We start from the raw sequence: 20343 nt of genomic DNA, 5'->3' as shown, positions 1-20343 counted from the left end.
CAATGGATTTCTTGCTTCTGCCACAAATTCCCCCAGCTATAAGCCTTCCAACCTTCTAAATATTCCTTTATATATGGTTCAGAATTCTGGGACCATCCCCTGAGCCTGCTTGGGCGGGTATTCTGTGTTGTTGCTGGCAGAGCTCCTTTACTGCATTTCCACCCTATCCGCCATCTTGTTTGTTCTCTAAATAATAACTTCTTGAAGGGAAAAAAACGGAAAAAAAAAAGGAGAAAATTTACTTATTAGTAAACATGAGCTAAGAGTGTGGTTTTCATTTCATCAGATTATCATTTGACTGTACTGGGTACTTAATGCAATGAATAGTCTTTGGAAAAAGTAAATAGATAGTTATCTAAAGCGAGGAGGGAAAAGTTCTGTAATCTTGTTATTTAGAAATAAGGATGTGAATACCATCAGAAAATTCAAAGCATTGAAAATATTTTTCTCTCTTGGGAGTAAGAATTTAGAGTCAGTTAGAGTCAAATAGTTTTGTTTACATAAATCCAACAGGTTTTTTGGTTTTCTTTTTAGCATATGTAAAAAAGTCTTGGAGTCCTGGTGTGTGGAGCTTGCAGGATAGTGCATGGATTGCAAGATCAGTTTGAACTGCAAGGTCAGTGGTTCTAACCCACTGCATAGAGAAAAGCAGCTGGTGAGTTTGAACCACCAACCTTTTGGTTCACAGTCCAGTGCTGATCCTACAGCACTATACTGAGTCCTCTGTGATGTCAGCTCTAGAAATAATGAGAAACTGGATTCCATATACTTTGGCAATTTTTAGCTTACTACTCTGAGACAGTAAGGAGCTGGTGGTTACAGGTCAGGCCTGCTAATCTCAAGGTCAGCAGTTCAAAACTACCAACTGTTCTGCAGGGAAAAGATGAGTGTTTCTGCTCTCATAAAGATTTACAGCCTTGGAAACTGTATGCAGTGTCGCTGTGAGTCAGAACCGACTCCATGGCACACCACCACCCTGAGTCAGTGGATGTTGTCACTTCAGGGTCAAAGCCTGTATATGACCTGAGACTTCTGATGACAACAGCTCAGGGTGACAGGTAGAAGACACATGAGATGAGAGTGGGTCTCAGGAATGGAGGGGACTATGAGATCATCCTACCCTGGAGTACACAATCGTGGTGTGCTGTCAAGTTGGCTCTGATTCATCATTATGGGAAAAGAAAGCCTCATCTTTTCTTCTCGGAGCAACTAGTAGATTCGAACTGCTGACTTGAGGTTAACAGCCCAATGCATAACCACTATACTACTAGGGCTCCTTTGAGTAGACTAGGAGGCCATAATAGTTCTGAATGAGGTGGCCAGCTAAAATGTGGAGATCCAGCTTTGATACATGCTCAGCACCTAAACCTTCACACCTCTCCCTCCACTTCTGATTTTCCTCTGTGACTCCTCTGGAGAAGCCGTGGAAACTTGACTTGTGAGGCCTATCAGAGTCAAATGCTAGACTGGAACTGGACTTCCAGCTGTGTGCAAGAATGTAAAGGAAAGCCAGTCCTTCTTCTAGACCAACAGCATGGCAACTTGCCTTTAACAAGCGTTTGTCTTCATCTGCCTCTTTCTGGAGGATTCTTCTCTGATTTCAGCAGGAGGATGACAGCATGGTCCGCTACAGAGACTAGAACAGGGTTTGCTTTCAGATGGCAGCATTTTCAGTAGCCTTTGTGGTGTAAAGGAAATGGCAGTAGGACATCTGTAAAGCTGTTTTGGAGTGTGTCCATTGTCATGTGGTGTTGTGGTAGTAGCCTTGAGTGTTTTTTCATCATGTATCCTGTCATTGAAAAATTGACCATGTACTTCTGATGGATATATGTGTACTCATGTACTGTTGTGCTGATAATGTACATCATAAAACACAGATTAGACCAATTTTTAAAAGATAGCTAAAAATAGGAATGAAATTGCTAGTGTTTTTTCCTATACTTTTAACAGAGCACTTGGCAGCTAACCAAAAGGCTAGTGGTTCTAACCCACTTAGCAGCTTCCTGGAGAAAGATATAGCGATCTGCTCCCATAAAGATCATAGCCTAGAAAACCCTGTTCTGTCCTGTGAGGTTGCTTCGAGTCGAAACTGACTGGACAGCACCTAATAACAGCGAACACTGAAATAGAAGAAATATTCCACCTAAGTTCTTCGTATTCCTCTTATTGATCTTACAGTATCTTACTGCATCATGGCATATCTCATACAGTGGTGGGAAAGGAACCGAAAGGCTAAAACCTTCTGAAGAGGAATGACTCCGTTTATTGCTTATTAAGACTTCCCACCATAGCCCCTTCCCACACACACACCCCAGTCTGTTGTTGTTAAGTGCTGTGAAGTTGGTTCCAATTTGTAGCAACCCCTGCATAGGGTTTTTGAGGCTGTAAAACTTTCTTTGTTCCTTGAAGTGGCTGGTGGCCTTGAACGACTGACCTGTGATGAACAGTTCAGTGCTTAGCCAACAGAGCCACTGTGCTCCCCTGTGTTGTTTTCCTTTTAATAAGTAATTGGGTTGTTAGCAAAGCATACACCAATTCTCAGTTTCTACATACACCATTCAGTGACATTGATTACATTCTTTTGGGTCGTATAACTATTCTCCCTCTGTATTTCTGAGTTGTCTCTTCTCCATTAACATAAATTCATTGCATTCTTAGGGTCTTGTGTAATCTTTGGAGTTGCTCTTGTCAATTTGATTCCATATAGATCTTATAAGAGCAGAATGCTCAAGGCAGACTTTTAAAATAGTAGTTAAGCTTAACTATCTTCTGATTTTAAGACTTCAAAGGATATTTTTGGTTTAAGGATTAAAGATTATCACTGAGCAGTAGTTTCAGGGGTCCAGATTCCATGGCTCCAGAAATACGGATTTTGTGGGAATTTTAAATTTGGTTCTGTGTTTCCCGTCTTTAGTCCGGGTTCTTAATTGTAGACCCTTTGATTGAAACATTCAGTAATGGTAGCAGGCACCTTCCATTTCTTCTGGTGTCCTATCAAAGGAAGCAGTTAGCCAGATATTCCATTTTTTCCTCCTGTTCCGGACACTTCTTCTTTCTCTGTTGTTGCAGAGAAATAGAGACCAGTGTTGCAGATTAATGTGCTAGACCCCAAAGTTGTTTTGAACCACAAGGTCGGTGGTTCAAGCTCACTAGTCACTATTTGGAAAGATCTCTGTTAGTCGAGACTGACTTGATGGCAACATCAACATTGTACCTTTGGGGGACATGTTGGCTTGGTACAATAAACATTGGATTGTGAGCCACAAGGTCCACAGTTTGAGCTCACCAGCTGCTCCACAAGAGAGAGATGAGGCTCTCTGTTCCCTCAAAGGTTTTTAAGAAAGCTTCCCTATATAGGGTTGCTATGAGTCGCAACCAACTTGAAGGCACTTAACCACAGTTGTATTTTTTTTACTAGAAGGCTTTTTGTTTTTATCTTGTGTCTCATGTATTTTGCTTCTACAGAAAAGTTTAAAGGATATTTTTCTTTGGAAAATGTAGCTAGCGAGGATGAATTTAAAATAATTTTTATTTAAAGTGGAGACATCCATTTATCCCAGTTGGCAAAACACAATTTTAGTAGTACCAGTATTAGGAAAAAAATTAACGATATTCCTAGCCCCGGTGGGGTGATTGTAATTGGGATCTACTGATCAACACCAGTCTGTTCTTTTTGTGTGGTGCTGTAGGATAAGCATTGGATTGTGTGAACCACAAGTTTGGCAGTTCAAACCCACCAGTTGCTCCTCAGAAACCTTATACAGGGTCGCTATGAGTCGGAACTGACTCGATGGCACTTAACAACAACAACTATAGAATACCAAATAATATCTGTTCATTTATTGCACATGCAAAACTTTTTTTTTTAATCTCTCAGGGAATCTTTAAGAGTCTACTCTTAATGCTAGCTGAGGATGGAAAGAAAATTTAGAAGGAATACTTAAATTATAATACCAAATGCGTACTTTTTATCCCCATTATAAATACTTGAACTAATATTACCCCAATAATCTTACCATATACTTTCTTACTTGTTAAATAATTAAATATCAGTGTAACAAAATTTGCTGTAACATCGAACATATTATCAGGAGGGTCCAGTCTCTGGAGAAGGACATCATGCTTGGTGTGGAGTAGAGGGTCAGGGAAAAAGGAGGAAGACCCCCAATGAGATGGATTGGCACAGTGGTAGCAGTAGTGGGCTCAAGCGTAGCACTGATCGTGAGGTTGGTAAAGGCCTGGCAATGTTTTGTTCTGTTGTGCTTAAGGTCCTACAGCGCCACACCAGAAGACCAGCATCGTGATAACTATCATGAATATTTAGAAAAAACTGGTGTGGCATTGTAGGGTCAACACTGGACTGCGAACCACAGGGTCAGTGGTTCAAACCAACCAGTTGTTTCTCGGAAACCCTATCCAGGGTTGCTGTGGGTAGGAACTGACTTGATGGCACTGAACAATAATAATGATGCTTTTTTTTTTTTTAATTATTAATGCCACTTCCTTTTTCCCTGATGTGTGCTTTTTTTTCTTTTTTCTTTGCCCCATGTGTAGTGTCTTATTCCTGTTTCTTTTTCTTTTGTCTCAAGGGCTTTGAGAATCTGTTAGTGACACCCAAGGGTAAAGAATTCCCCATTTCTCTACTTGCTGTCAACAATAGGCCCACCTAAAACCCAAACCCCCTATTGTCAAGTGGTTCCAACTCTAGCAGCTGTATGTGACAGAGCAAAACTGCCCCATAGTGTTTCCAAGGCTGTGAGTCTATGGAAACACAACTGTCACATCTTTCTTCTGTGGAGTGACTGGTAAGTTCAAACCACCAACCCATCAGTTCTCATCCAAGCACTTCACCACTGTGTCACCAGGGCTTTTTGCTACAGTATACAACAGGGAATAATTGCTATATATAAGAAACGAAACGCTATAGGGATTCTCATAAAGCAATGTTGTCCTGTATTTATGAGCGAGTCTGGTGTACAGATACCCTCTGCTGTTTGAAAATTTGTTTCATGCGTTTTTGCTTCTTTTCAAGTGAAAGAAATCCAAAGGGAATTTTTGCTTTTACACAAAAAGGGGGAAAGCAAAACTGGTGTTCAGCATTTTGTTTTGCAGCAGACCTTTAAGAGGCAGTGCATACCCCAAGTAAGAGTGGGGTCTCCAAGCTCCTGTCCATGAAACTACACTCAGCATCTCAGTATTAGGCCACCATAACTTTGAACTGTGTCTGTGAACATGACAGCGAACCAAACCCCTCCATAGCGTCATTTCTTACTCATAGAGACACTTTATAGTGTTTCTGAGACTGTACATTTCTACAGGATCAGACAGCCTCATCTTTCTCCTGCAGAGCAACTGGTACATTTGATCCGCTGATCTTGTAGTTAGCTGCCCAAAACCCCACCAGGGCTCTGAATGTTAGTGTTATTTTAGGTTTTATGTGTTAATTGGTGTGATTTGGTAGGTTATATTTTAGGTCTGGAAACACTCAAATTTTTTTCCCAAATGTGTTGCTTCTTCTTTTTATGCCATTTTATCTTATAAACAGTTTCATAGGAGCACTCCACCTTCTGCGGGGGAGACTGAGATTTAGGGACTGAGGGACACCTTAGAAACAACTGACCAGTAGAGATAGGGGCCTATGAATTTCCCTATCTGTAACTGATCATCAGACTGTCATAAAAATCATAACCGGGAAACCCCTGCTAATTATCCATCTGTATTTATATAGCAACAAAGGAGAGAGCGTGAAGCCAGAAGGCAGCAAGAACGTGAACAGCGAAGGAGAGAACAAGAAGAGAAGAGGCGTCTAGAGGAATTGGAGAGAAGACGAAAAGAAGAAGAAGAGAGGAGACGGGCCGAAGAAGAAAAGAGGAGAGTTGAAAGAGAACAGGTTAGTTGACAAAGAATGTTACAACCTATTTGTGAGATTTATTATTTGGTTTGCACTCTACACACTAATATTCACAAAAATGTAGGACTTCAGATGCCTTCAAATGCTAAATCACATCATTGCAAGCATCCTGATAAATTGAGTCCCTCGTTTTACTTCAGAAACTTCTTGAAAACTAGTTAAGCTATCGCCAAATAGTCTAATCTTCTCGAGCTTGGCTTAAACTGTGAACCTTGACTATCAGGGTTCTCCTGAAAATACAGAATCTCCTGTGAGAAAAGTTTGAACTATCCATTGCCTAAATTGACTATTGCAGTATGTACATATGTAGGATTAGAAAAACCACCAACATGGCTGTATTACGTTCAGCCATGAAACACCAGCTTTCAATAATGTTACACTTTATTAAGCCACATACAGTTTTATATAAACATTTTAATTGTTTCCTAAACAGCCTGTACAAATAAAAATTGGCTATTCCTTCATTTTGCGTAAGTTGTCAGCAGGCCTCCAGTCACTAACCTTTTTTGTCTTTGTATTGATCATGCTTTGTTATGAGCTTTGAATTGAAAACAAAACACACCATAAAGAATGGGAACTAATTTAAATCATATTTGAAGTTCATTTTTAACATGCTTATAAACCATGGTGTTACTTCCCAAATTTGTTTAATTATGTACTGTCCTCAAAGCTAAACACGTGCCTCCTTTTTCTGTGTGTCTGTCAATTTTTAATAGCATCATTGCTACTCTTTTATCTATTACTTTTTTGACATTTAACTGCCACTTAGCTGTGTGGTGTGTGTTTTGTTTTGTTCAACACTCTAGTTATATTTATACTGGGCGCTCCAAACAGGAAAAATTAAATACACATTTTTAAAAGTTAACTCATCCAGGAATAAAGTTTGATTTGATTCATGAGTGCCGTTGAGTCAGTTCCTACTCATAGCAACCCTGTATAGGGTTTCTGAGGTGTGGCTGGTGCTAGAATCCAACCTTGTCCAGTGCTTATCCTGAGAAGGTATGATAAAAATAATGTTGTTGTTGTTAAGTGCTGTCGAGTCAGTTCTGACTCATAGTGACCCTGTATAGGGTTTTCCAAGGAGCAGCTGGTGACCTTGAACTGCCAACCTTTAAGTGCAAGCTGACCTTGCAGTCCAGGGCATTAACCCACAGCGCCACACCAGAACTCCTATGATAGTAATTGTTGTTGTTGTGAAGTGCTGTTGAGTCGGTTCCAACCCATAGCAACCCTGTATAGGGTTTCCAAGGAGCAACCGATGAGCTTGAACCGTCAACCTTGCAGTTCAAAGGGCTTTGCAGTCTGACACATTAACCCACAGCGCTACACCAGGACTCCATAATAGTAATAGTCACCTTTAACTCTTTCGTGTCAGTTAATAGATTTTGTGACTAGCACACCTTCCTCTCCTTTTCTGGTTTAAAAAAGGGCATCGGGGGGAAAAAAAATCAGTGTAATTCTTCTTTCCTTTTTCTGTTGCAAAATGATCATTTCCCCATGTCATTTCTGCATAAATGTGTATGCTGTGCATGTGTGTAATTATATTCCATATGTTCGTTGTATGTCAGAATCATTATGATTTGGATAGGATGTGGTTTTTCTAGTTGTATTTGCAGTATGAGGATAGAAAACAAATGAGTGTTTAAATGCTTTCTTTGAAGTTTCGATTTAATTCTACTTAATGTAAAGAAAAATAGGTTGGAATCCAACTCCTTATATTACTGTACTTGGACTCACATAACACACCAGCTATACCTTTTTCCCTACCCACCTAACCACACAACTCCCTCGAGTGTTAGTCTTCTGCTTGTGCTGAATGTGTTATATGAGAAAATACTGCTATTGCTAAATAAGACGATTGTTAAGGCAGTTGCTGTCATGGCGTCTCTTGTGGAGAGTTAGGGTTAAATTAATCAGATTCGAGAGTCCAGTCCAGAACCAAGGTACCTTTTCTGAGGTAAGCTTCCCCTGGTGGGCTTTTTGGCTAAATTTGCTATATAAATGTTTCTAAGAAAATTTATATGCTATGATTTCTGTATTTTCTAGCTTGCTCCCAGTGAGAATTATTGCTTAGGTAAAACTTCAACTCAGTTTATAAACAGTGGAGCATCTTTTGTGGAAAACTTTCTGTTACTTTTTCATTCCACTTTTCTGCAAACTTTTTGAAGCCCCCTTGCATGTTATTTTTGTTGTCACTGTTTGTTTGTTTTTAAGTGAGTCACAAACAAGTGTCTGGTCAACAGTAGAAACCCAAGAAAAATTATCTGAATTTCCCGATAAAACTTCTCTTCATAGAACCTTTCATTTATTCCTCTTTTAGAGCAATTAGGTTTTCTCATTTATTGAAAAGAAAGGAAGACTTCTGTTGCTAATAAAAAAGGATCCACGTTTTTCAGAGTCATTTCCTATCTAATGTTTGAGCCTCACACACACAGAGACTTGGGAGAAGAGGTTTTTGATACTCTTTTGATAAATGAAAAGACTCAAAAAATGGGAGGCAAACTGTTCATCTGAGAACGTCTTCCTGGCCCGGTCTTCCCAGACCATGGCTTTCAGAACAGAGTCATGCCAGGTACCTTGTGAATCAGAGAAAGTACAGTTCATGTTTAATATTATACAGGTTTTAGATTTCAAAAATTGTCACTCTATCTTTGGTAGAGATAATAACTCAGAGTTGTTACAGGGTGCTATCCAGTCAGTTCTAGCTCATCATAACCCTACATAGGGTTTCCAAGGAGTGGCTGGTGGGTTTGAACTGCTGATCTTGGGGTTAACAGTCCAGTGCTGATCCAGTCCAGCACTCCAGTAGGACTCCAGCTCACAAGTGTTTTTGTAAAGTGCCATTGAGTTGGTTCCGACTCATCACGACCCTGTATAAGGTTTCTGAAGAGTGGCTGGTGAGCTTGAACTGTTGACCTTGCAGCTCAAACAAGTATTTATTAATTGGAACCCTCTGGTTTTCTGTTGAGTTAAACTTTTGATTTCTTTGGATATTTACCATCCTTAAGAGGAATGGCATGCTCCTTTAAAATATAACAGCTGTGTCCTATCAGAAGTCCTTTCAGATCAGATGCCTCCATGGGTATCACTGAAGTGCATATCATCACTTAGTAGGCTTACCAATGCCAAGGTCTTTGAAAAATCCTTAGCAGTAGATACTTTGTAGTTTAATTTGTAAAGCTATTCATTACTAATGAATTACCACTGAAGAGGACTGGGGCCAGTGATCCTTGGTGCTCCACTCAGGTGGTTCTGGTGCTTTCCTTTTGGATCGATTGATTGCTGGGTAATTTCTGTGTGACAGGAGTATATCAGGCGACAGCTAGAAGAGGAGCAGCGGCACTTGGAAATCCTTCAGCAGCAGCTGCTCCAGGAGCAAGCCATGTTACTGGTAACGCACCGCATCTGTCTTGTTCTGTAGCGTTAGGGCTCACGCATCACTCCCCTGATCACCAGACTGTTGGAGACGCCCTCTGTGGTCAAACAACCATGGGCTACCTGAGAAGTGGTGTGTGTTTATGTGTGTGTATGTTTGCTTTCCATTAATGAGTCAACTGTTCTCTTTTTGCTACATGGACAGAGTTTCGAACTCGTCACTCAGTGAACAAACTAGCATACTCTGAGGGCTGTAGATTGAAAGCACATATGCCATATCATAAAGCTCATCAGGAGTACAAGTTTAGGATTGTTACTGCGTGTGCTATGCTTCTCTTTGCCACTGAAACCGACATTTAATTGAATTCTCTTTTACTCTGTTCAGTGATTATTATCCCTAGCAACAAGCTGTCAGATTTTTCCACAGGTAATACGCTACTTAAAATCCCAGTCATTTTGCTTTATTTAATTAAAAAAAAAAAAGCAAGAGGGGAAAAAAAAAGTGTGAACTTTTTAAGGAAAAAGAAAAACAACAACAGTTGAGAATAAATAGAAGGAGATGAGCACTTCAGTTTCCCATAGATTTAGTGTTCTCCTCTCCCTCCCAAAGGAGTACCGATGGCGGGAGATGGAGGAGCACCGGCAGGCAGAGAGGCTCCAGAGGCAGTTGCAACAAGAACAAGCATATCTCCTGTCTCTACAGCATGACCACAGGAGGCCGTACCCGCAGCACCCGCAGCAGCACCCGCACCCACCGCAGCAGCAGCCCCCGCCGCAGCAGCCGGAAAGAAGCAAGCCCAGCTATCACGCTCCTGAGCCCAAACCCCATTATGAGCCTGCTGAAAGAGCTCGAGAGGTAGCTTCTTTCCTTTGTCACTTAGATGCTGGTCCTGTCATGGTGGTTCTCTGGAAAGTTATAATAATGACACTTAAGAACTGTGCAATATTATTACTAGACTGGGACAACTAATGATTCACCATTTTTCTAGCCATTATCTTTATTTTTGTGGAAGTGAGAATGCTTAGGCGAGGTCTCATGGCGAGTTATGGCAAATATCAGTTAACTAATATCAAATGAATTGGAAAAGGAAACCAAGAAGAATGTTTGGCAAAGTCATTCTCAAAAATGTCAATGAAAGGTGTGGCCAACTATTTTTCCAAAACAAACAAACAAACGAGGATGAGGATGAAATGTTCCTATAGCCTAATTTACTGACTTATCAACTCTTGTGAAAAGTTACATACGTGATGTATTGTTGTTGTTATTCTTAAGTGCCGTGGAGTCAGTTCCGACTCATAGCAACCCTGCACAGGGTTTCCGAGGCTGTAAATCTTTACGGGAGCAGAACGCCTCATCTTTCTCCCGTGGAACCGCTGGTAGTTTCGAACTGCTGGCCTTGCGGTTCACAGCCCGATTCGTAACCACTAATCTACCAGAGCTCCTTACATGATGTATTGTTGTTGTTAAGTGCCGTCTAGTCGGTTCCGACCCATAGCGACCCTAGACAGGGTCGCCGAGGCTGTAAATCTTTCCGGGAGCAGAACGCCTCATCTTTCTCCCGCGGAGCGGCTGGTAGTTTCAAACTGCTGGCCTTAAGGTTCGCAGCCCGATTCGTAACCACTACGCTACCAACCAGGATACGGTAATGCTGTCACTGTTCAGGGGTACTCGGAAGGCCCAAACCCATTACTATGTGCAGTTAATTCTAATGCACAGTGACCTGAACAGGGCGGAACTGCCCACAAGGTTACCAAGGCTGTGATCTTTATAGAAGCCGACTGTCGCGACTTCCTCTAGCAGATCAGCTTTGGTTTAAACTTTTTGGTTAGCCACCAATCTCTTGACCACTACACTACCAGGGCAGGGCTCCTTACTGGGAGGACTGATATACTTCCTGAAGTTGTTGAATCCTGGCCTGTAGGTGGCATCCTTCCACTGTGTCTGGCCTTCTCAAAGACAGTGGATTCGAGGAAAAAGCGCTTTGCTTGCTCTGGAGTGGCTTTATTTTGGGTGGAGTGAAATGTGCTTTAGATTTACAATAATAGTCTCATCCAATCGTTTAGTTGGTTGTGACAGATTAAATTTTTTCCCATATAAAATGATACACAATTAGAATTCTGGACCAACAGGAGATCTTAGAGCTCCCTACTTAATTTTGATCTTCTCAAGTACTTTCCTTTTCCTGAATCAAGTTGTAGTCTTGCTTTATCCGTTCCCACCCCTCTTTCCTCCCCAGTTGCTGCCCTGTTCTTGTAGCAGCAATGAAACAAAAGAATTTCTTTTGAGTGTCTGCCCACTTTTCAGGCTTGGCTATTTCTGCTTTCTCTTACTAACAATGAGTTATGTCTTCTAATTCTCTGATGCAGGTGGAAGATAGATTTAGGAAAACTAACCACAGCTCCCCTGAAGCCCAGTCTAAGCAGACAGGCAGAGTTTTGGAGCCTCCAGTGCCTTCCAGATCAGAGTCTTTTTCCAATGGCAACTCCGAGTCTGTACACACTGCCCTGCAGAGACCAGCGGAGCCACAGGTAGCAACAGACAGTCGGCTGTGGGTTGAGGAGACTTAAGTGATGGCTCACCAAGCTGTGGACCTGCTTATGGTATCAACAATGTGGTTCATTCCACATTCAGAAAGAAACAAGCAGTGATAATTTTGGACTCATTAAAGAGGTTATACAGTCAGTTCAGAGGAAAAGCAGGCCCCTTTTTTTGGTTTTGTTTCATTTTAAAGATTTCTGTTATATGTAGGGGCTTCAAAAAGTTTGTCAAAAAATGGAGTTGAAGAATAATGAAAACTTTCTGTGAACGTCTTAAAGTTCCCTTGCAAGCTTTTAGAATATCTAAATTCAGCAGTATTTTTTTTTCCAGCATAACATTTACCATCTCTAACGCAGATTAGTTTTCATAATTAGGTGCTGCCTTATTTTAATACAAAGATTTTTCTAGTTTAGTTTTTAGACAGTTAGTATTATAGATAGACGGAAGGAGAGCCAGAGCTTTATTATTAACATTGTTTTAACATACCTTTCTTCCAGCTCATTATAAAGTCTGACCTTTAACCTGTGATGCTTGCTCATGGCCAGTTCCACAAATGGGCTTTGGAGAGCCTATTGCTCCCTTGAAGTTTCATGTAGAATTGTTTGTTTTGTTCAAATGCGCATCATTTGAACAGTGTCCATCTGGGGAAAGAAGGACTCTATCAAAGGGTTCGAAAGCCAAGAAAGATTATAATGAGTCCATTATGGTTGCCTTTATCTGAAGTAGGTCAAGGTGAAGGTTATGATTTTTCAACAGGTCTGCACCAGCATTCCACCTTGTCTAGGTTAGCAGCCAAGATAGGAAAACTGCGGGGTGTGGTTAGAAGAGAGGGACGTCAGTAAACAATGAAGATTAGCCATGTGAAAAATCCTTCGAGTACTGGTTGCTACTCTCTTCCTGAAAACTAAACTTTCAGCCATTATCTTTCACCCAACTAGGTAGTCTATAATATTTTCAACCAGTCCTTCCATTTGTTTGCATGTGTTGGGGGACAAAAATTCATGTTTTTGTGATAGAAGTAGTTGTGGTGGTAATGTGCCTTGGAGTCGGTTATGACTTAAAGTGACCCTGCATAGGGTTTCTGAGGCTGTAAATCTCTACAGAAGCTGGAAAGCCTCATCTTTCTCCCCTGGAACAGCTGACAGATTTGAACTACTGACCTTGAGGTTAGCAGCCCAACTTGTAACCACTGTGCTACCAGAGATCCTTAGAGCTTTAGACTCTTAAGCTCAATTAAGAGCTTTAGTAATCAGGGAGTCCTGGTGTGGTGCTGTGGGTTAATGCACTGTGCAGCAAAGCTGGTTTGAACTGCAAAGTCAGTGAATCAAGCTCACCAGTCACTCCTCAGAAATCCTACACAGGGTCACTGTGGGTCAGAACAGACTCCATGGCACTGAGCAACAACAACATAGTAAGTAATCAATCTCCCTGAACCTATAAGAAAAGAGCACAACACAGAAGAGTTAAGAACCAGTATTGAAGTTAAGGAATGGTGTGGTGGGAGGGATTGTTAACATGAGATAAACGGCTTTTTGAGTATAGAAAAGAGCTGACACCTCAGCAAATTTGCAACTCAAGAGAAAAAAGAATGGAAGGAAAAAGCAGGAGGGAGGTATGAGGAAAGAGACAGAGAAGGCAAGGGGGGAGGAGGGAGTAGTTGAATGGGTTTGACCAGACTTGTTTGTAACAACTTTTTACTGTTTGCCAGTATAGAGATATTTGAAAGGTCCAGTATAAAAGTTTTTGTTCTGAAAAATAGAAAATAGAAAATTTTTGTCGTATCTGACCACGAGCAAGCAATTTGAAAATGAGAGTTCCTGGATTATGTAGACTAATTTTTATAGTCATGACTAATTAATCAATATGGTCTCCCTTTTCCTCCTTCTATTCTAAAGTTGCTTTTGACTAAACATTTACCTGCTTAACTTACTTTGGATGGAATTTTTCTACTATAGGTTTTAACACTATTTGTGTTAGAACCCAGTTTTTAAAATCATAATTACAAGTAGCACTTTAAATCACATGCCTGTCCCAATGAGAAATCTTAAAACGTTTTGGTAGTTTGGGATTGGAAGAATCTCACTTGTAAAATACAGAAATTCTAGATCTAGAACTAACTCTGAATCTTGCATTTGGAAAAGTTGTATCGCTTGTGATTAGATATTTTCTGTTTTCAGTAATTATGTTGCTGTATTAGATATGTTGCTAGAATTAGATAAATGTACAATATTGACCGGTTTAAAATTATATAATTTAAAGAATGTATTTTATAGACTATTTCCAAGTTTGTTTTCGCAGTTTAAAAGCAACTGGGTATATTGGGGGCTTTGAAAGTTAATAGAAAATTTCCGTTGTCTTTTAATTTCGTTTTCCACGAACTTTTTTGAAGTACTTGATTGATAAGTAATCATCATGTTTCTTGATTTGATCAAGTAAGAGAGCTATCCCAACAGCAATCAATTAAGGGAAATCATAGTACTGAGTATATCTAGAGAAATCACATTTCTTTTTGTATTTTTTTATTTAAGTAACTAGTATGAGGATGTATGGAGGTAACTCAAATTGGGATTGTAAGGCTTGGGAGAGGGAAGGAAAGCTGTTGATTTATTTGAAAATTTGAATGTCTTTAATTTATATTGATACAGTCTGTCAAAACATTAGGAATTTGTCTTTGCTTGTTGAGTGTGCTGTTTTGTTGTTTCTTGGTCTGAATTCTTACACTGCCCAGTATTGTGAAGATGGATAGATAGGTTTGCATGCTTGGCATTGTCTTTTATCAAGTGATGTCTCAACCTTTCTTTGTTTCTCCTGTCTGTCTGCTTTGACATAGATGTGCACGTAACACTTCATCTGCCCTTTAAAGCTCTTCTTCGGCAACCTCTATGTTTACTGCTATCTGTGTGTGCTTATCTATCTATTAAAAGAGTTTTCCTTGTAAATGTACATTTGTTCTTTTCTACATACTGTGTTACCTTGACCACTTCTTCACCTACAAGTGTAACTATTTTACTGCTTGGCTTAACCTAATGCTGTCCCATCCCTCAGTTTGCATTCCCCTTTTGCCAGTTCCTGCTTTGGATTTGGTATTGACTTAGAAAAGTCAGTTTTATGCCTTGAATGTTTTGTGTTCTGTTTTCTTGTAAGGTACAGTGGTCCCACCTGGCATCTCTCAAGAACAATGTTTCCCCTGTCTCGCGATCCCATTCCTTCAGTGACCCTTCTCCTCCCAAATTTGCACACCACCATCTTCGTTCTCAGGACCCATGTCCACCTTCACGCAGTGAGGTGCTAAGCCAGACTTCTGACTCTAAGTCGGAAGTACCTGACCCCACCCAAAAGGCTTGGTCTAGATCAGACAGTGACGAGGTGCCTCCAAGGGTAAGAAGCAGAAAGACAGATGTGTGCTTCTTTTTCCTTTTTCTTACTTTAAAAAAAAATTTTTTTTATATATTTATTTGTTTTATTTAAGGGCATGATAATTTCATCAAGATTAAAGGGGCAGAAATTTTGAAGGAACTTTTTACAGTGGGAAGAAGGTTCCATAGATAAGCAATTATATTCAGCAAGTGGGCAATTAGCTTTGTATTATGGTTCACTATATGCTTCCATTGAGTATCCTTCTTGATCTAAGTCCATCATCATTTTTACTGTAGCATCTTCTAAGTGCAGACTGAAGCAATGATTTATTTTGCAACACTAACCAATATAAAATGTTCAGAAAAGGGCTTAGAAGAAGGAAAAAAATTAATAACTCACATAAGTGTTTCAAAGTAAAGGATTTTTTTTTTCCTTAAAGGTTGTTTTGTTATAGCTTTGTTACTTATTGATGAAATTAAAAAAGACAGATTTTAGTTTTGTTTTCCTCCACTTAGAATTTGCTTCCTCTGAATATTTTCTTCTTGCCAGTCTTTGCTTCCTGCTGACCCATTTATAGATCATTATTTGATTTCTATGAGCCGATTCTCCTGATTCTCACTCACATTATCTCAGCAAAATACTTTGTATGTCCCCTGCCACCAAGCTTCAGTCCAAACAGCATTTAAGTGTGATCCAAGCCTAGAAAAGCTGTTTTTATTGGCTCCTTAAATGCCTTTGATTAATTTTTTTTCTTTTCCCATTGTGTCCATGAAGGTTCAGAGAAGGTTCAGGGTTGGGGTGGATTGGTTGGTAGTAAGTCTAACGTATTAGGACTGCTTTAAAAAGATGTTTGGGTAGGGAAACTTTTTTTTTTTTCTCCGCCTCGTGTTTTCAATAATTGAAAGGTTGCATTTTCTACTTGAAGGTTCCTGTGAGGACAACGTCTCGTTCACCTGTTCTGTCCCGTCGGGATTCTCCACTGCAGGGCAGTGGACAGCAAAACAGCCAAGCAGGTCAAAGAAACTCCACGAGGTAAAAGAAGAGTGGAAGTTAAGAACGGGTTTACTGGGTAGTTTCCTACATCTGTTTATGCAGCAATGTTCATAAGCATTGAAGTTCTGAAGCAAAGAGATTATCAGTTGCAAAAGTAGAGCTGCTGTAAAATGCAGTGGCCTAAGTAACATCAGAGCGGCCTGTAGAAAAAGAGAAGTCTGAGTTGGGTGGTTGTCTAGTGTTGATAAGTGCTGTTGAGTCGGTTCTAACTCAGAGCTACCCTGTGAGGGTTTCCAAGGAGCAACTGCTGGATTTGAACCACTGACCCTATGGTTAGCAGTCCAGAGCTTATCCTACAGCACCACACCAGGACCTTGCTGTATTTGAATAATTTTAAAATGATAACTAACACCAGCTGCTATCAAGTCAATTCTGTCTTGTAACCGACCCCAGAGGACAGATAGAACTGTCCCTTAGGATTTTCCAGATGATAAATCTTTATAGGAGTCGACAGCCTTGTCTTTCTTTCTTACAACAGGTGATAGGTTTGAGCAACAGACCTTGTGGTTAGCAGTCCAGTGATTAACCCACTGCACCACCAGGGCTCCGTAAATGAAATGACCCCTATAAGAAATGAGTGGTGCTCAATTGTAAAGGCAGAAGTTTTGTAACAAAAACGGGGGAGTAGTTAATCTTACAGTCCAGAAACAGAGGACTCTAGGACCCTCAAGGGAGAAGAGCACAAGTGGAATACGGGACCTTATCCAGAGAAGCAGCGACACCAGAGATGGAGGCAGAGATGGGGACATGGAGAGAGGGAACAGCTGAGGACTCTAGATTCATGGGAAGAGAAGGACTGAGAGCTGGTGACCAGGAGGCAGACTTGCAGAATATGCCCTTTGGTGATATAAATTATTATATATGCATGAGTGTTTAAAAAGAAAAGAGCTAAAATGAATAGAGAAATACTGTCAACTTATGGTACATGGAGGGGATTCTAATTATTGTAATGAAACAAAGTATATCATTTGTTGAATGTAAAACTGATGATCTACCCTGTAAACTTACACTCAATTCACAATAAAAACTTAAAAAAAAAAAAGAATGAGTGGTGCTGAAGGATAATGCACTGGACCACAAGGTCAGTTTGAATTACAAGGGTGGCAATTTAAACTCACCACCCATTCCTCAGAAACCCTATACAGGGTCACTGTGGGTCGGAACTGACTCAACAGCGCTTAGCAACAACATAAAAATAAGTAGAGGGAGCAACGGGGAAGAGAAAAGAGTTTAACGGTAACTTTAATATAAGGGCACTTAACTACCTAAATTGGGTGGGGAACCTTTTTTCTGCCAAAATTTGTAACATCGTTCTCAGACCATACAAAATTAACAACTTAAAAATTAGCTTGCTCTATTTGGTCAAACATTTAATTAACTCATCCCGAATGTGATGGCTGGAATTGCGGTTGCCTTAGCAGGACCAGACCAAATGATTTCACGGGCCTTATCAGATCTAAAGGCCTGACCTAAAGGACTTTATAAGATCTTTGGAACAGTATAAGAATCACCGGTTATTGATGATGGTTGACTGACAGTAAGCTGGTAAATTAACCAAATAATATCTTTTGTAGCCTCTAGAGCCACTGCCTCTAGTATAACAGCCATTAGTCACATTAAATAAAAAAGCATAACAACCAACTGCCATCCAGGCAATCCCCACTCAGAGCAACTCTTTGTAGGATTTCCAAGGCCATAAATCTTTATGAGAGCAGAAAGCCTCATTCTTTCTGCTGAGGAGCCACTGGTGGATTTGAACTGCTGACCTTTCAGTTAACAGTGCAACACGCAACCCCCTGTGCAACCTAGGCTCCTTAGTAGCCACATGTTGTTGTTAAGTGCCTTCAAGTCGTTTCCGACCCATAGCGACCCTGTACAGGGTTTCCGAGGGTGTAAATCCTTACGGGAGTAGAAAGCCTCATCTTTCTCCTGCGGAGCGGCTGGTAGTTTTGAACCGCTGACCTTAAGGTTCACAGCCCGATTCGTAACCACTACGCTACCAGTAGCCACATGGAGCTATTTAAATATAAATTTAAAGTAATTAAAAATGGATTCAAATTAATTTCTTTAGAAATTAGAAAAACATGGCATCAGGATTGGAGGAGGACTTATTAACAACCTGTGATATGCAGATGATACAACCTTGCTTGCTGAAAGTGAAAACGACTTAAAATAACTTACTGATGAAGATCAAAGAGCACAGCCTTTGGTTTTGGTAGTACCTCAATGTAATGAAAACAAAAATCCACCCCACTGCACCAATAAACAACATCCATATAAATGGAGAAAAAACTGAAATTGTTAAAGACTTCATTTTGCTCTGATCAACCGTCAACACCCATATAACCAGCAATCAAGAAATCAAACGACATTGGACTAATCTACACAAGACCTTTTTAAAGTGTTGAAGAGCAAAGATGTATGTTACTTTTAGCCCTAAGATGCACCTGACCCAAGCCATGGTATTTTCAGTAACCTCATAGGCACGTGAATGTTGGACATTGAGTAAGGAAGATCGTAGAAGAATTGATGCATTTGAGTTGTGTTGGAGGAGAATATTGAAAGTACCATGGGCTGTCAAAAGAACAAATAGATCTGTGTTGGAAGAAGTTTCAGCCAGAGTGCTCCTTGGAAGCCAGGATGACCAGATTTCATCTCTAATACTTGGACATATTGTCAGGGGGCACTAGTCACTGGAGAAGGATATCATGTTTAGTAAAGTGGAGAGTCAGAGAAGAAGAGTAAGACCCTCAGCGAGATGGATTTGGCACAGTATCAGCATCACTGAGCTCACATGTAGCAAAGATTGTGATGTTGGCCCAGGACTGGGCAGTGTTTTCTTCTGTTGTGCATAGGGTGGCTATGAGTTGTTACCAACTCGATGGCACGTAATAACAATAAAGTGTACCAGTCACTTTTCAAGTGCTGAATAAGTGGCTAAGGAGTCCCTGTAGTGTAGTGGTTATGTGTGGGACTGCTAACCAAAAGATCAGCAGTTCTAATCTACCAACAGTTCTGTGGGAGAAAGGATGAGGCTTTCTGGTACCATAAAGATTCACAGCCTATGAGTTGGAGCTGACTCGATGGCACATCACCACCACCAACCACCAGTCAGGGGCTACTATATTACACAGCACAGATAATAGGACGTAGAGGAGGAAAAGGTTACTTTGAATGTTCAGTACCTTGATCATCTCCGAACATCTATCTAAAGTTAGAAATCTGTGCTTAGAATGTTGGTATGATTAGAAGTAAATGAGATAACCCTAATATTACCAGGACCCCTCTTACTCTTTACATGATCAGTTGGGCTGTGGTCGTCATCTGTGAATAAGTCATTAATTCTAACCTGGGAAACTTGTGGTGTGTGTACATCCATCACAGCCCACGCTTTCTGTAACATTCTGCAGAGAAATATATTCAAAGATGTCAGTTTTCAAGAACAGTGATGGATGAGTGAGCAGCCTGGGAACAAGTTTAACTATAAACCAAGTTTATAGTTACAATGATTCCTTTAGACTGGACAAGTAATGTTTTCTCTTAGCACCTAATGAGAATTTTACTTCTGCTAATGACAGGAGTCCTGATGTGCTGTAGTATAATCACAAAGTTTAAACCCAGCAGCTGCTCCTTAGAAACCCTACACGGGGTCCTGTGAGTCTGAACAACAACAGTTTAGTATTTTTAGTTTAAAGTATGAGACAAAGTCTGTGAATAATGTTGCATTGATACTTGGTGGATTTGATGTTAAATGCTACTTATAGGCTTTTTTTGTCTTACCTACATTCAAAGACATCATACACGTGTTTATCCTTTGATTCTAAGTCTTGGAATAATGCATTAACACTTATGTCTCTCTCTCTCTCTTTTGTTCCTAACAGCAGTATTGAGCCCAGGCTGCTGTGGGAAAGAGTGGAGAAATTGGTGCCCAGGCCCGGCAGTGGCAGCTCCTCGGGGTCCAGTAACTCAGGATCCCAGCCTGGGTCCCACCCTGGGTCTCAGAGTGGCTCCGGGGAGCGCTTCAGAGTGAGATGTAGGATGGCTTTCTTTATCCCTTCCCCCATTAGTGGTATTGGGCTCTGGTCTGTTTATGGGAAGTCTTTAGTCA

General features: G+C 40.5%; 1 protein-coding gene across 1 annotated transcript in view; it reads left to right on the top strand.

Moving 5' to 3' along the window:
* Window positions 1-20343, top strand: part of MAP4K4 (mitogen-activated protein kinase kinase kinase kinase 4) — a 268380-nt gene that overhangs the window by 198125 nt on the left and 49912 nt on the right. Inside the window, exons 13-19 of the mRNA XM_006870766.1 lie at window positions 5729-5890; window positions 9216-9302; window positions 9897-10142; window positions 11654-11815; window positions 14970-15203; window positions 16108-16214; window positions 20117-20268. Coding sequence (XP_006870828.1) covers window positions 5729-5890; window positions 9216-9302; window positions 9897-10142; window positions 11654-11815; window positions 14970-15203; window positions 16108-16214; window positions 20117-20268 — 1150 coding nt within the window. The remainder of the gene's footprint in view (window positions 1-5728; window positions 5891-9215; window positions 9303-9896; window positions 10143-11653; window positions 11816-14969; window positions 15204-16107; window positions 16215-20116; window positions 20269-20343) is intronic.

This window comes from Chrysochloris asiatica, unplaced genomic scaffold (assembly GCF_000296735.1).
Source record: "Chrysochloris asiatica unplaced genomic scaffold, ChrAsi1.0 scaffold00150, whole genome shotgun sequence".
Classification (NCBI taxonomy): Eukaryota; Metazoa; Chordata; class Mammalia; order Afrosoricida; family Chrysochloridae; genus Chrysochloris; species Chrysochloris asiatica.
The sequence above is the reverse complement of the archived record's forward strand: the minus strand, read 5'-3'. Positions and strand labels throughout refer to the sequence as shown.